This window comes from Heptranchias perlo, chromosome 15 (assembly GCF_035084215.1).
Source record: "Heptranchias perlo isolate sHepPer1 chromosome 15, sHepPer1.hap1, whole genome shotgun sequence".
In the NCBI taxonomy this organism is placed as follows: Eukaryota; Metazoa; Chordata; class Chondrichthyes; order Hexanchiformes; family Hexanchidae; genus Heptranchias; species Heptranchias perlo.
In genome coordinates, this window is record NC_090339.1 from 43,267,421 (window position 1) to 43,284,039 (window position 16,619).

At 41.0% G+C, this 16,619-nt stretch overlaps 1 protein-coding gene across 3 annotated transcripts in view; it reads left to right on the forward strand.

The window, feature by feature from the left end:
- thoc2 (THO complex 2) overlaps positions 1–16,619 on the forward strand; it is a 131,532-nt gene that overhangs the window by 73,221 nt on the left and 41,692 nt on the right. For all 3 annotated transcript variants that reach the window (XM_067997134.1, XM_067997136.1, XM_067997135.1), the window contains 6 exons: positions 288–384; positions 1,516–1,633; positions 2,481–2,660; positions 4,371–4,535; positions 15,671–15,946; positions 16,415–16,556. In XM_067997134.1, the coding sequence (XP_067853235.1) occupies positions 288–384; positions 1,516–1,633; positions 2,481–2,660; positions 4,371–4,535; positions 15,671–15,946; positions 16,415–16,556 (978 nt within the window). The remainder of the gene's footprint in view (positions 1–287; positions 385–1,515; positions 1,634–2,480; positions 2,661–4,370; positions 4,536–15,670; positions 15,947–16,414; positions 16,557–16,619) is intronic.

Consider the following 16,619-nt stretch of genomic DNA (forward strand, 5'->3'; position numbering starts at 1 on the left):
TAAGTCTGGGTTTAAAAATGCTAGAAATACATCACTAGTCTGCCATCTAAAAAGAAAAAAGACAAGCTAAAGTTTTGGATGGAGAATCCCTACCCTCTAACAAGTTCTGTCTTAAGACTGTTCACTCTTAAGTTCACCTTGTTGTATTTCCAGCACTTTTTTCATCCAGACTCCCAAGATTCATGGATTTTTTTAAATAAGAAATCTTCTGTTGTAATAGCAGACAAAAGATCTGCTTTGAGTTTTGAAGTGATAGATTCAAGTTTTTGTCATATCTCTCTGAACAGGTCTGGCAAGTTTTTGTGGTGCGATTTTCAGAAAATATCCAATAGAACTCACTGGTCTTCTGCAGTATGTTGCAAACCAACTGAAGGCTGGGAAAAGGTAGGATTATCATAAAATCATAGCACAGTTACAGCACAGAAGGAGGCCGTTCAGCCCATTGAGTCTGTGCCGGCTCTATGCAAGAGCAATCCAGCTGGTCCCACTCCCCTGCCCTATCCCCGTAGCCCTGCAAATTGTTACCTTTCAAGTACTTATCCAGTTCCCTTTAGAAAGCCACAATTGAATCTGCCTCCACCACCTCCCCGGCACTGCATTCCAGATCCTAACCACTCGCTGTGTAAAAAAGTTTTTCCTCATGTCATCTTTGGTTCTTTTGCCAATCACCTTAAATCTATGTCCTCTTATTCTTGACCCTTCTGCCAATGGGAACAGTTTCTCTCTCTATTCTGTCAAGACCCTTCATGATTTTAAATACCTCTATCAAATCTCTTCTCAACCTTCTCTGTTCCAAGGAGTGCAACCCCAACTTCTTTCGTCTATCCACGTAACTGAAGTACCTCATCCCTGGAATCATTCTAATAAATCTTTTCTGCACCCTCTCTAAGGCCTTCACATCTTTCCTAATGTGCGGTGCCCAGAACTGGACACAATACTCCAGTTGTGGTCGAACTTTATTATTATCGAACATTATTATTATATGCATAGGAAAGCAAGGGCTTTAATTTTAAGCTGCATGCATCAATAAACAAGTATAAGCTCAAGTGATTAGATTCAGGAAAGAAATCTTGTGAATTTTAGTGGGTACTTCTTTCCCCAGTGCCACTTTCAGCCAAAATATCCACAGTTCTGAGCCTCTGCTAAATACAAGCCTGCAGCTCATCAACTGGTGTGTGTGCATCTGCTTAGATAACTGTCCTGATTATTAAGTTTTTTTTGTGGGCATTTCCCCATAGAGATAAATTTGAGATTAGGAAGCTGAAGCACATATCTGCATCCTCAATTCTATCTGAATCCTGGTTAGTCATTAATAATTTAACTTTTTCTGGCATTGAGTGAATTACTATAATCTAGGAGCAAACAATTTTGTTACTTAATTTTATAAGATGAATATTCAGTCCTGCTAATGTTTTAATGATCTGTGGGTAGAGAGGATAAAATTTAAAGATTTTTTTTCTTCTCCTTGTTGAAGTTTATTTGTGTTCAACTTATTCTTCACTTTGTTCAATGTAGTTTTGATCTGCTGATCCTAAAAGAAGTGGTACAGAAGATGGCTGGTATTGAAATTACAGAGGAAATGACAACTGAGCAATTGGAAGCCATGACCGGTGGAGAGCAGTTAAAAGCTGAGGCAAGACGTTTCTACAGGCTAAAAATTTTGTATAGGGTTATATAGGGCGACTAACAAAACCTTGACAAATTTGCTATAAAGATACTACTGTAACTTGAGGTATGGCAAAAATAACCCCCTTGAAATGTGTCGATTCCAGTATGCTGTGCTCCTCACTTAAAATAAATGGGAAAATTGTTTGTGTTGGAAGCAGAATGAAGGAACACTCCAGGCGCCTGAAGTTATTGTTTTGAACAATATATTTTCTCTGTCTAACCAGGTTGCAAAATTGTATAAATATTGGGTGGGCTGTGACATTTGCCAATTTAAGTTGCTTTTTTATTGGCCAAAGCAGAAGTAGCTTCAAGAAACATCTTCATTTTTTTGTGATTGTTTCCTTAAGCAGAATTAATTTGTAGTAATGGGTTGTCTGGTTCATCAAAAATATGTAGTACATGTCATTTTTTCCCTCTTGCACGGTGTAGTGAAAACCATAACAACTACTAACATTTGATGGTCAAGGAAAATTTCAGTTTTTTTTGGAGGAGATAAGAGAAAATGGTTCATTATGTTGGCAGAAGTCAAGCATTCCTATTTATATTGCTTTATATTGAATTTTGCTGTTAGGTGGGAAAACAGCTAATTTTGAGGTTAGCTATTAAACTGGCTTTGGCTTAGATAAGGTCTCATGTAACATACAAAAGTGACATCCTTTATGTTAGCATTAGAAACTACTAAATTCTATCATCCAATGTTTTGTTTTGTGATTTGAATTAATACTTAGGTTTTTATTTCATGCAAGGGATTCTTGTTTTGATGGGGTGGCCGAAACATGTGCATCATAAAATATTTTTGCCGCTGTTTTCAGGGTGGCTATTTTGGACAGATTAGGAACACAAAGAAATCATCCCAGCGACTCAAAGATGCACTGCTTGACCACGACCTGGCACTTCCCCTTTGCCTCCTTATGGCTCAGCAGAGAAATGGTGTTGTTTTCCAGGAGGGGGGTGAGAAGCATCTCAAATTAGTTGGGAAATTGTACGATCAGGTAAGCATTACAGATATGCAATGAATTAGTTCAAGAATCCATATGATTTCTATGGGGTATGGCTATTTTAGGAATTCTATTTGTCAGGCTTGTCGGTTCATAATTGAGGAATACTCTTTTTTTAGACAAAGCAGTCTGATTGATCAGCACCTCATCCACTAGCCTGAACACCCACCCCCTCCACCACTGGTGTACCGTGGCTGCAGTATGCACTATCGAGAGAATCCACTGCAGCAACTTGCTAAGGCTTCTTCAACAGCACCTTCCAAACCTTCTGAACACTTGCTAGTTTAATCCCAGGCCAGGCTGCAGCCTCTCCAACTCTCCCAGGCTGATTTTGAGATGCCTGGATACATTTGAAATGGTATAAATTTGTTAAGTTGAATACAAATAACAGAACACTACTATATTTTTATCAACCAAGAAATTATTTTTGAGATTTGAATTTTGTTTATTCCTATCACCCTTTCCGCTTTGTTTCTTCATCCCCATTTCCCTGACTGATGTAATAGGAAGAGGCTCTTGCTTCAAGTCCTATACAAAACTCACTCTCAAACTATTGACTGGGAGGTACCCTAAGTTGACTCTGTTTTTGTCATTTTTTGTTTGTCTTTGGCAAAGCACCTTAACCGCTTCAGTGACTGCTCACAACTTTGGGCAAATGCTAAGAGTGAGATTGATCAAGAAAAGAATAACACTGGTTGCAAGTCTAGTAAATCATATGGCGCAGCTGTTACTTTTCATTGAGGGATTCATGAAAATAGACTAGATCCTTAAATCAGAATGAGTAAGATTTGAGGGGTACACACTAACAGCCTGACTGGAATGGGGAATGTGCTGATAGCGCCATCTTCCACATCGTAGCCGAACAAGTTATGCCGCTGGAAAAAAACAGGATTTGCCGGGTCTCTTATTTCTTCCATGTCTTATGATATAAATTCTTAGTGAGGGGACTGTGTGGATCAGTGTGTTTCCAAACTACTCCTCCACAAAGCCTGGATTTTAAAACCAACTCAGACTGATGAGATGAAAACCTTTTTACCAGTTGTAAATCTCCATGTCAAAGTAGTTTGGGCACTTTCAACTCTATATTCTGAGAGGGCATGACTCTACAGCATAAAATCATCTATAACTTGGCACAAATTGATGGTCTTTCTCAGATTATTAGGAAAGCTTATTGTGGGAATTGGAAAAATTCATATTGGTATAGTTGGGGGTATCCTTCTGAGGTTATGATTGGAGCAAAGTTTTGAATTAACGTCTGGTGTATGCTGTACTGGACCTGGGTTTGATTGATGCTGGTGCTGGCTACCAAAAGTGGATGATTATTTCATTTCCGAGCGTAGACCTTCCAGACCTTGATGAATACAACAGTTCACGCATACCAAACACTACTGCCAAAAATTAGGTCACAAAGTTCTTTTCACTTTGAGATATCACTTTTATCATGATCCTGAAGAAAAATAAGGATATTGCATTCTAGAATTAATCTGTAGATAAATATTTCATTTTATTTCTTCCTTTACAGTCTGAGCAGTTTGTTTTACGACTGAAAACTTGTTGCACAAGCACAGACATGCCACTGTTAAATGAATATTGTTAGTACTTTCATGGTTTATATTAGTCCACTCAGATTTCTGAAATATTGTACAAGATGCTTGTAAATCCAATTTGAAGTCCAAACTAAATACACCTTACTTGCTTTTGCAGTGCCATGATACACTGGTACAGTTTGGAGGATTTTTAGCTTCAAATCTAAGTACAGAAGACTACATCAAACGAGTGCCTTCAATTGATGTTCTTTGTAATCAGTTTCACACACCTCATGATGCTGCATTTTTCTTGTCACGTCCTATGTATGCACATCACATATCGGTAAGTGTAGTGCTTTATCTGGCAGCTGCTTTCCTGCTGCTATGGAAGGTTAACTATATGGGTGATACTTTTTCCCTTTTATATTTTTTAAGAAGGGCAATCTAACAGTACACTTAGTAGAAAATGGGACTTTAAACACTAGCTCACCAATAAATTGGTGAAAGCACAAATTTCATCTCTCAGCTTAGTTTAAACTGTCTGTTATCCAACTCGGTTTCTGATCAGTGAGATGTATTTAATCATCAACTTGGTTTCTAAAATGATGGAGCTATTTAGTGGCACCAGGACAATAGTGCTCAAGTGGAGAGCCCTTCTCTCATTTTTCCTGTTGCAGTGTGTTGCCAATTGGGCCCTTTAAAGTACCAATCTGGGTGGAAGCCCACAGTTATATGTTGTATCTGATTAAGAAACTCAGAACCTCATGGTCCAAGAAAATTCAGCTATTGGGGTACAGTTTGGCTCTTTCATATTGGCTAGTACCATTGGCAGAGGGTAGTATTGCATGAGTACTGCGAGCAGCAAATGAGTACGGTAAAAACACCAAAACATCAATGCACTTTAGGTAATTCTAAAACTTTTCAGCACAAACTGTTTTCTTAGTGCTTGCTGCTAAAGAAGTTGATCCTGCAGTGCTGTCAATTTATCATCTTGATCTGTGGTAAAAAATTAAATGATAGGAACTAGGTATCAGTAATTCACCTATTCTTTAATACTTCCTATTTTAAATTGATTTTATTTGCAAATTTGCTTAATGTTCCATTGGAGAAGGAAAGAGAACATATGTTTCCACTTGTTTTCCAAATTATTTCTGAGCTTGGTACTCCTTCTTTAACGGTTTTTGTACTTGAGCCTGTTTTGTGGTTAATTTTTTAGCTGGCCTTGGGAGTTCTGTCTTGGGTAGATATTTTGTTTTTAGTTTTAAGCTCACAGACTGTGATTCTGAAGCAAAAACAGTAATTGATGTCATCAAATGTCAGGAAAGGCACCACTGATTTTTTAAAACATTCTACAATCAGTGTTTGTTTGCGTATCTGGGATGAGAAAAACCATCCGGCCCTATCTGTGATCGCACCCGATCCTCTGGGTGATTTCAACTCTGCACAAACCCTCACTTCCCTCCATTTCCCGGGAGAAGGAAAAACAGATCTGATGCCAATTTGGGAGTCCTCTCCAACCTCAAGTACAAGCAGGCAAGCCCCAGAGATCCCAGACCCACTGATTATTTTCCAAAATAATTCACTCTTGCCTTCCGTATGTTGTGATCACCTCATTTGCATCTAACTCCTTAAAGGAGCATAAGCAAACCGTCTTCACGACACTGCTCTAGAATCCTAGTCCAAGGGTTGATTACCATGTGGGGAGAAATAAAACTTAAAATATAACCAGCCTCACTCCCTACTTCCTCTGATTTTGTACGGATGTTCGACCCAGCCACATCACTGCAAACATCCTACCCTCTTGCTTGATGTCCATGCCTTCAATAATCTTAACTCCCTGGATCAGATCCCCTCCAAGTCTTTGCCCCGCAAACTAAGTTGAAGTCCTCAGCATCAGGGCTGTCTTCACACTTAAATGATCCCAGTTTGAAAATTATCCTTGTTGCCCTTTGTATATCTAGTACTCTGTTTATAACTCCTCGAGTACCAGTTGCTGAATTAAATTCCAATTTTAACCACTGTAGCTTCCTCTCATCATATATTCTTTGTTTTCTATATAGTTAGTGTAAGAAGTATTCTGTGGTGTTCCCCAGGAACACTCTCTTTGATATATATTAATGACCTGAACTTGGGTATAGAGGGCATAATTTCAAAGTTTGCATATGACATAAAACTAGGAAATGTAGTAAACAATGTGGAGGGTAGTAACAGACTTCAGGAGTACATAGACTGGTGAAATGGACAGTCACATGGCAGATGAAATTTAATGCAGAGAAGTGTGAAGTGATGCATTTTGGTAGTAAGAATGAGGAGAGGCAATATAACCAGAGGACACAGATTTACGGTGATTGGCAAAAGTGCCAGAGGCGACACGAGGAATCATTTTTTTACGCAGCGAGTTGTAATGGTCTGGAATGCACTGCCTGAAAGGGTGGTAGAAGCAGATTCAATAGTAACTTTCAAAAGGGAATTGGATAAATACTTGAAGGGAAACAAATTACAGGGCTATGGGGAAAGAGCAGGGGAATGGGACTAATTAGATAGCTCTACCACAGAGCCGGCAGAGGCATGATGGGCTGAATGGCCTTCTCCTGTGCTGTACCTACGATGATGGATAAAACTTATTTTCCCTTTAATCTTTTTTAAAAGTATCCTATTGTTTGGGGGATTGCAGTCATCTGCACCCAGTTCTTTCTCCTCCTTAACTGCTGCTAAGTCTCCTTTTATTGATGTGAATCATGCCATTTTAAAATAATGTCAGCTTAGTATTATTCTTAAACTTACTATAGCCCCATATATTAAATCTTACAGTCGAGTAGTCTGACTTTCAAGGAGTCTTTCTTCCCCCAACCCCCCACCCCACACCTCTAGCTGTGCCTCAAAATAAATGGAGAACAATTTTACTTTCACTCACTTCTCTTCCTATTTTCCAACAGTGTCTCTTCCTTAATTTCTGATTAGTTAGAATAACAAAAACTCAGAGCAGGAAAGTTGAAGCATGCATTTCCCAATTGCACGGTATGTAAATACACTGCCTGGTATGGTGATGGATGGTACAGATCAGAATGGTCCTAGATTTGAGCCCCACACTTCAAATTGGTCAACGTAAAACCTCAGGCACCGCAGTAAGAAGCACCCTTTTTTATTAACTTCTTCCATTCCTGTTATTTAGGACCCATCAGCCTTTCAGGTACCTTGCCTGAATGGCAGTTGTTCACCTGTGGCCTCACCACTCTTGCACTAGGGAAGAGAGAAATCCACTTTTGAGAATTTCACCCTTTAACAGATTTTGTTTTCAAATTGCAGTTGCGCTCTGTGAATATCTCTGGACCTGGAGAAGCCAATTATTGTTTTCATTATGAGACTAATTAAGCAAAATCTATTCAACGGCAGAGTGTTTGAGATGGTTAGAGGTATCTTGAGAAGCAACACTGTGCCAAGATTAAGTATTTCATTACTTTATTCATGTGGAAGTACAATATTAATGACAACATGAATCAACTAGCAAAGTATTTATTGGCTTCAAAGGAATGTTAGAAAACTAAAAATCTGTTAAACTACAAATTGACTTTGATCAAAAGACAAAACTTTTGTATTTGCAGACTCTGCAAATTTATCAGACTTTGTCTCCTAGTGGAAATTGGTTTAAAGGTTAGCCTGTAGGCACCATCTGTCCAAAGTGACCATTATGGATTTCAAGGTTAACCAGTTGATCTGCATCCAAGGGTACATGCTGTAATCGGTATCTAGCAAACGATTATGTAGTTGAAAGCACTTTCCAGGAAATCCCTTTTTAAAAAAATAGCAAACTTCTTCAAGAATGTATTGCATCATATCTTCAGAAAAATGTAATTTTTAAGACTAATTACAAAAATATTTTTACCAAGCTAATTTACTAAAATACCTGGTATTACACACGAGCCTTTCATCTCTGGCATTCCCCTAGTAGGACCCATTTTTGTTTCATCCAAGTTATGCAAACTTCTGTAAATCCAGTGCACAACTAGTTTATTCATCCATCGCCATGTCAAACTCTCAAGCTTCAATCTCCACAACAAAGCATCCACTGCTTTAGAATCATCTTGGAGGGCAAAGCTAACCTTTTCTGTACCACCAACTGCCTCCTTAAGCCCTTCTTCCTTGTTCCCTTCACACTCGTCTAAAATATGTCGGGCGGGGAGTTCATGGATTTCTTCAGTAAGATTCAATTGCCTCTGTTCTTTGCCCCACTCCCCCCTTCTCCTTGCCCAGGAAACGAAACTTCCTGTTGTCCCCTTCCTATCCTTGCCCTGTCTCTCTAGCTTCTCACTCACTTCCCTTCCCACTATCCAGGCGTACCTCATTCAAGAGATCGACTTTCTGCTCCCTCAACCCCAGTCCCACTAAATTCCTGACCACCCAGCATCCTTTCCTGACCTCCATGCTGGCTGACATTGTAAATGATTCCCTATCCTTGGACTCCCTGTTTGAATCCTTCCAATCAGGTTTCTGCCTCTCCCACACACTGAATCAGCCCCAATCAATTGCGTTCTTTGTGACAGTATTGCATGTCTCCTTGTCTTCCTCAAACTCTCTAGCCTTGTATGTGGTCAATCACACCCTCTTCGAATGCCTCCTCTTATCCAGCTCAGTGGGACTTCCGTCACTCAGTTTCACTCTTAACTATCTTGTAGCTGGAGCATCTCTAGCAATGGTTTATTTTACCACACTCCCAATGTCACCCCTCAATTCCCTCGCAAGTCCATCCTTGGTCCCCTCCTCTTACTCATCTACATACTGCCCCTTGGTAACATTATATGCTGACATGGGATCAGTTTCCACATATATGCTGATACCCAGCTTAACTTCTCCACCACCTTTCTCAACCCTTCTGGCTCTGTAATGTCAGCTTGCTTGTATGACATCAGTTTTGGACAGGCCATAATTTTCTGCAGCTAAAACACAGGGAAGAAAAAGCCAACACAGTCAGCCTGTACCATAATTTGCATGCTCTCGGTATCAACTGCATTCCCTCTTCATTCCGAAGACAATCTACTTTCACCACTCCTAACATTTTTCACCCTCCATAAACTCCAGCTCACCCAAAACTCTGTTGCTTGTTTTCTGTCCCATACTAAGCCAGGACCACTCTGCTCCAGACCTCACTACAGCCTTGGTCCAAACATGGACAAAAGAGCTGAATTCCAGAGGTGAGGTGAGAGTGACTGCCCTTGACATCAAGGCAGCATTTGACCGAGCGTGGCATCAAGGAACCCTAGTAAAATTGAAGTCCATGGGAATCAGGGGGAAAACTCTCCAGTGGCTGGAGTCATACCAAGCACAAAGGAAGATGGTAGAGGTTGTTGGAGGCCAATCATCTCAGCCCCAGGACATTGCTGCAGGAGTTCCTCAGGACAGTGTCCGAGGCCAAACCATCTTCAGCTGCTTCATCAATGACCTCCAACATAAGGTCAGAAATGGGGATGTTTGCTGATGACTGCACAGTGTTCAGTTCCATTCGCAACCCCTCAAATAATGAAGCAGTCCGAGCCCGCATGCAGCAAGACCTGGACAACATCCAGGCTTGGGCTGATAAGTGGCAAGTAACATTCGTGCCAGATAAGTGCCAGGCAATGACCATCTCCAACAAGAGAGAGTCTAACCATCTCCCCTTGACATTCAACGGCATTACCATCGCCGAATCCCCCACCATCAACATCCTGGGTGTCACCATTGACCAGAAACTTAACTGGACCGGCCATATAAATACTGTGGCTACGAGAGCAGGTCAGAGGCTGGGTATTATGCGGCGAGTGACTCACCTCCTGACTCCCCAAAGCCTTTCCACCATCTACAAGGCACAAGTCAGGAGTGTGATGGAATACTCTCCACTTGCTTGGATGAGTGCAGCTCCAACAACACTCAAGAAGCTCGACACCATCCAAGATAAAGCAGCCTGCTTGATTGGCACCCCATCCACCACCCTAAACGTTCACTCCCTTCACCACCGGCGCACTGTGGCTGCAGTGTGTACCATCCACAGGATGCACTGCAGCAACTCGCCAAGGCTTCTTCGACAGCACCTCCCAAACCCGCGACCTCTACCACCTGGAAGGACAAGAGCAGCAGGCACATGGGAACAACACCACTTGCACGTTCCCCTCCAAGTCACACACCATCCCGACTTGGAAATATATCGCCGTTCCTTCATTGTCGCTGGGTCAAAATTCTGGAACTCCCTTCCTAACAGCACTGTGGGAGAACCGTCACCACACGGACTGCAGCGGTTCAAGAAGGCGGCTCACCACCACCTTCTCGAGGGCAATTAGGGATGGGCAATAAATGCTGGCCTCGCCAGCGATGCCCACATCCCATAAACGAATAAAAAAAAAGCTCACCTGTCGCTCCTGTACTTGCTGACATACATTGGCTCCTGGTCTTGCAGTGCCTCAAATTTAAAATTCTCATCCTTGTATTTATACCACTCCACAGACTCGCCCTTCCATACGACTGTAACCTCCTGTAGTGCTGCAACCCTCCCCCAAATAAAGTCTCCAATTTTTCTGACTCTGGCCTCTTGTGTATCCCCTCTTCGTTTGCTCTGCCGTTGGTGGAAAGATGATGTTGCTTTCAATTGCTTATGCCCCATCTTTGGAATTCCTTTCCTAAATCGTACTGCCTTTACATCTCCATGCCCTCCTCATAACCTATCTCTTTGACCAAATTTTTGATCACTCCTAATCTCTCCTCTGGCTTTGAATCTGTTTTTCCTCATGATTCTGCAATGCACTCTAGTATGTTTATCTATGTTGAAGCTGCTACATAAATGCACAGTTATTTCTGTTCCTGCTGCAGCTGTCCCAACAGCAACCTTCGCCTTCAAAGAGCATCCCTGACAGCATTGCTTAACCATGCCAGTCCCCACACTAGCCATCTTTGTAGCCTCTGGCTGATACTGTCAATGTATTGCCTAATTATATGCAGTTTTGTGCTATCATGGCATCTCCATAGATTTGAGATTGCCCAAAATTTGTGGTTGTTTTTTTTTCCACAAATTCATCTCTCAGCTTAGTGCAACATCTTGCTTGTGAGCTGTGGGAAGTTCCCCCTCTTGCAGATCTAAGACTTCTGAACCAAGAAGGAGACATATCTTGTATGCCACAATCTTAACCTGCTTTGGGACATCACTGTCATTCATAGAATCATAGAAGTTACAACATGGAAACCGGCCCTTCGGCCCAACCTGTCCATGTCGCCCAGTTTATACCACTACGCTAGTCCCAATTGCCTGCACTTGGCCCATATCCCTCCATACCCATCTTACCCATGTTACTGTCCAAATGCTTTTTAAAAGACAAAATTGTACCCACCTCTACTACTGCCTCTGGCAGCTCGTTCCAGACACTCACCACCCTTTGAGTGAAAAAATTGCCCCTCTGGACCCTTTTGTATCTCTCCCCTCTCACCTTAAATCTATGCCCCCTCGTTATAGACTCCCCTACCTTTGGGAAAAGATTTTGACTATCTACCTTATCTATGCCCCTCATTATTTTATAGACTTCTATAAGATCACCCCTTAACCTCCTACTCTCCAGGGAAAAAAGTCTCAGTCTATCCAACCTCTCCCTATAAGTCAAACCATCAAGTCCTGGTAGCATCCTAGTAAATCTTTTCTGCACTCTTTCTAGTTTAATAATATCCTTTCTATAATAGGGTGACCAGAACTGTACACAGTATTCCAAGTGTGGCCTTACTAATGTCTTGTACAACTTCAACAAGACATCCCAACTCCTGTATTCAATGTTCTGACCAATGAAACCAAGCATGCCAAATGACTTCTTCACCACCCTATCCACCTGTGACTCCACTTTCAAGGAGCTATGAACCTGTACTCCTAGATCTCTTTGTTCTATAACTCTCCCCAACGCCCTACCATTAACGGAGTAGGTCCTGGTCCGATTCGATCTACCAAAATGCATCACCTCACATTTATCTAAATTAAACTCCATCTGCCATTCATCGGCCCACTGGCCCAATTTATCAAGATCCCGTTGCAATCCTCGATAACCTTCTTCACTGTCCACAATGCCACTAATCTTGGTGTCATCTGCAAACTTACTAACCATGCCTCCTAAATTCTCATCCAAATCATTAATATAAATAACAAATAACAGCGGACCCAGCACCGATTCCTGAGGCACACCGCTGGACACAGGCCTCCAGTTTGAAAAACAACCCTCTACAACCACCCTCTGTCTTCTGTCGTCAAGCCAATTTTGTATCCAATTGGCTACCTCACCTTGGATCCCGTGAGATTTAACCTTATGTAACAACCTACCATGCGGTACCTTGTCATAGGCTTTGCTGAAGTCCATGTAGACCACGTCTACTGCACAGCCCTCATCTATCTTCTTGGTTACCCCTTCAAAAAACTCAATCAAATTCGTGAGACATGATTTTCCTCTCACAAAACCATGCTGACTGTTCCTAATTAGTCCCTGCCTCTCCAAATGCCTGTAGATCCTGTCCCTCAGAATACCCTCTAACAACTTACCCACTACAGATGTCAGGCTCACCGGTCTGTAGTTCCCAGGCTTTTCCCTGCCGCCCTTCTTAAACAAAGGCACAACATTTGCTACCCTCCAATCTTCAGGCACCTCACCTGTAGCTGTCGATGATTCAAATATCTCTGCTAGGGGACCCGCAATTTCCTCCCTAACCTCCCATAACGTCCTGGGATACATTTCATCAGGTCCTGGAGATTTATCTACCTTGATGCGCATTAAGACTTCCAGCACCTCCCACTCCTCAAGACATCACTATTTATTTCCCCAAGTTCCCTAACATCCATGCCTTTCTCAACCGTAAATACCGATGTGAAATTTTCATTCAGGATCTCACCCATCTCTTGTGGTTCCGTACATAGATGACCTTGTTGGCAAATGGACAAAGACAAATGCCCTTTGCTCCTCATTGCCTTATTAAGGACTTGTGTTTAGGATAAATTTTGCATCCATTGGAATCAACAGTTGGACCCACCCCCATATTTTTTCAATCAATGCCTTTTGTGGTCCCCTATTAAGTGTGCAAAGCTGCAATACTGCCGAAAGAAACCAGCCGGAGATTGGCAAAGCTACCTGCAGTACTTAAACCAAACCAGCTCGAACTGGAGTGTGATCCAGAGTTGCCTTAATCATAGAAGGTTACAGCACGGAAGGAGACCATTCGGCCCATCGAGTCCACGCTGGCTCGATGCATGAGCAACACAGCTAGTCCCACTCCCTGCCCTATCCACGCAGCCCTGCGCATTTTTTCATTTCAAGTACTTATCCAGTTCCCTTTGAAGGCTATGATTGAATCTGCCTTCACCACTCCATTCGACAGTACATTCCAGATTCTAACCACTTATTGTGTAAGTAAGTTTTTCCTCATATCACCTTTGGTTCTTTTGCCAATCACCTTAAATCTATGCCCTCTTGTTCTTGAACCTTCTGCCAATGGGAACAGTTCCCCTCTATCTACTCTGCCTAGACCCTTCATGATTTTGAATACCTCTATCAAATCTCCTCGCAGCCTTCTCTGTTGCAAGGAGAACAATTCCAGCTTCTCCATTCTATTCACGTAATTTAAATCCCTCATCCCTGGAATCGTTCTAGTAAATCTCTTCTGCACCCTCTCTAAGGCCTTCACATCTTTTCTGAAGTGTGGTGCCCAGAACTGGACACAATACTCCAGTTGTGGCCGAACCAGTGTTTTATAAAGGTTCATCATGACTTCCTTGCTTTTGTACTCGATGTCTCTATTTATAAAGCCTCGGACTCTGTATGCCTTTTTAACTGCTTTCTCAACCTGCCCTGCCACCTTTAATGATTTATGCACATATACCCCCAGATCCCTCTGTTCCTCCACCCCTTTTAGAATTGTGCCCTCTCGTTTATATTGCCTCGCCTCATTTTTCCTATTGAAAGACATCACCTCGCATTTTTCAGCGTTAAATTTCATCTGCCACGTGTAATTTTCTTACACCCAACACCATATCCCACTTGTTAGCCCTTTATGGGTAGAGTTTGCAGTAACACCATGCTACCTGTGAGAAGGAATACTGCAATTTGTTTCCTCAGCCATGCAAAATTCTGTGACCTTGAATAAAGTCATAACCTGTCCTGCACCTCCTTGTGGTTACTTCATGGGTTTCCAGAACATCAATATCTTTAAGAGCCACTGATTTTAGTGAGATTCCTTTTTAATTTTCAGGCTTCTTAGGATCCTCATCCTTGTGGATAGAAAGTGACCTGAAGATGGTCTTGAGGCTGCTCAGTGGGATCCTGTGAGAGGCATACATAGCTTCTGTAATCGAGTGCATTTATGAAATTTTCCTCTTATCAAGGATTACATTCTGTGCTGGTTTTACTTAAGTCTTGGATGTTATTTGTTTTTTTTTTCATTTTGCTGCTAGTAGGGCATGTTTATTAAGTTTAACAGTACAACAGCCTGCTGCAAAGTTAAATATTTATGTTCAACATCATAGAAGAGAATTTATTATATCTGCAGAAAGCAGGCTGCATTATTTCCCAAAGTGATTCTTTGTTATATGTACAGTCGATTCAATTTTCCAATGATTTTAACTGAAATGTGATTTAAACTTGATGTACATGCTGATAAGTTTGTTCTTTGGAAGCTTTTGGCTTTAAAAAAAAAATTTCCTCCCTCATCATTTAAAAAAAATACATTCCCTTCAGAAGCTGTTCCCTGCAATCTACCCTCTTTCAAACAGAAAGGTACCAGCTGAGCACTGACCAAGCTTCCTGCTGTATTTGATAGCCACGTGACTCAAACCAAGTTGAACTGAGGCGTGATACTAGATTGCCTTGATTTCTTAATCACAAGAAAAGTCTGAATTTTTGCCAACATGGTTGGAAAAGGCCAATTACATTTATCAATATTTAATCTTCTACCATGACACAAAAATATTCTTGTGGGCTTTTTTGGATATTGGCCTCGATGGAGTGGTCAAAATTTGCAGATCATAGCAAAATATTTCTTTAGAAGATCAAAGGAAGCTGCAAAGGGATATTGATGGGGAATGGATTAAAAAGTGGTTAATTGAATTCACTGTCAGTTAATGTGAGGTGATACTTTTTAAATCAAGATGTAACAGCATTAATTATATAGGATGAGGAGTGACAATGCACCATGGTCATAGTCACAGGGGATGTCCGTTTCAGTGCTGTGGGTCAAATGTCCCATTTTGTGTTGTAACTTTTGTATTTTTGGGGCTGGGGGTGGGTGGAAGGAGAACAAGTAATTTTAACGCAATCACTTTTTGCTTGGCATAAAACATTTCAGGATCCTTACTGCTCTTGAAGTAATTTCACTTGGTGTTCTAGTGGGGTCAAGCACAATGGGCCAAATAGTTTCCTTCCGTAGCAAAATTTCCATTATATTTATGAGTACTGAAGTGTTGGCTAAGTACATTTATTTTTGCTTGTTCTTTTCTAGTCCAAATATGATGAACTGAAGAAAGCTGAAAAGGGGAACAAACAACAACAGAAAGTTCACAAATACATCAATGCATGTGAATTAGTAATGGCACCTGTCCATGATGCTGTGGTCTCGCTTCATCCTCCCAAAGTATGGGATGACATCAGCCCTCAGTTCTATGCCACATTTTGGTCTCTCTCCATGTATGACCTTGCTGTCCCCAGCACTAGTTATGACCGAGAAGTAAACAAACTGAAGGTGCAAATGAAAGCTATTGATGACAATCAGGAAATGGTAAGAATCCAGAAATCAAACTTTTGTTTTCAGTTGGAATGCTTACATTTGTTTTAAAGGCTTTATGTTAACTGCCTGAAGGCAGTTCAAATTTAAATGCCACTAATTTCTATTGTAATGTTTGTATCAAGTGCTTGATTAAATGTTGGGAATGCCAATTATAATTGATTATTGTGATTACTGACTTGTTTATGGGGCAGCTCAGTGTTGGAGCACATCACTGAAACTATTTGATTTCTTTGAATTATGGTTTTAATTAAAGCAAATTGGTGAAGCTTGATATTGTATATGATGTGTTCAAGTGTATGTGAACAACTTTGATAGTTTATGGTTAAAGAAAAATTCTGAAGCTCTGGCGTGTTTGAGTTAAATTTCAAAAAGTGAAAACTTAGAAGAATTGTTCAGTTTCAACTTTTATTTGTTGCAAGACTGCATTAACAGCTCTTTCAATTTGATTTTCTTAACAAGCCTCTTAATAAGAAAAAGAAGGAAAAAGAACGCTGCACTGCATTACAAGATAAACTTCAGGAAGAAGAAAAGAAGCAATTAGAGCATGCTCATCGAGTTCTGCAGAGATTAAAGCTGGAAAAAGACAACTGGCTACTTGCTAGTGAGTAACAACAGGAATCTAAATAATTTAGAGTTTCTTTTTTGGGATACTCTGGAGAATTAT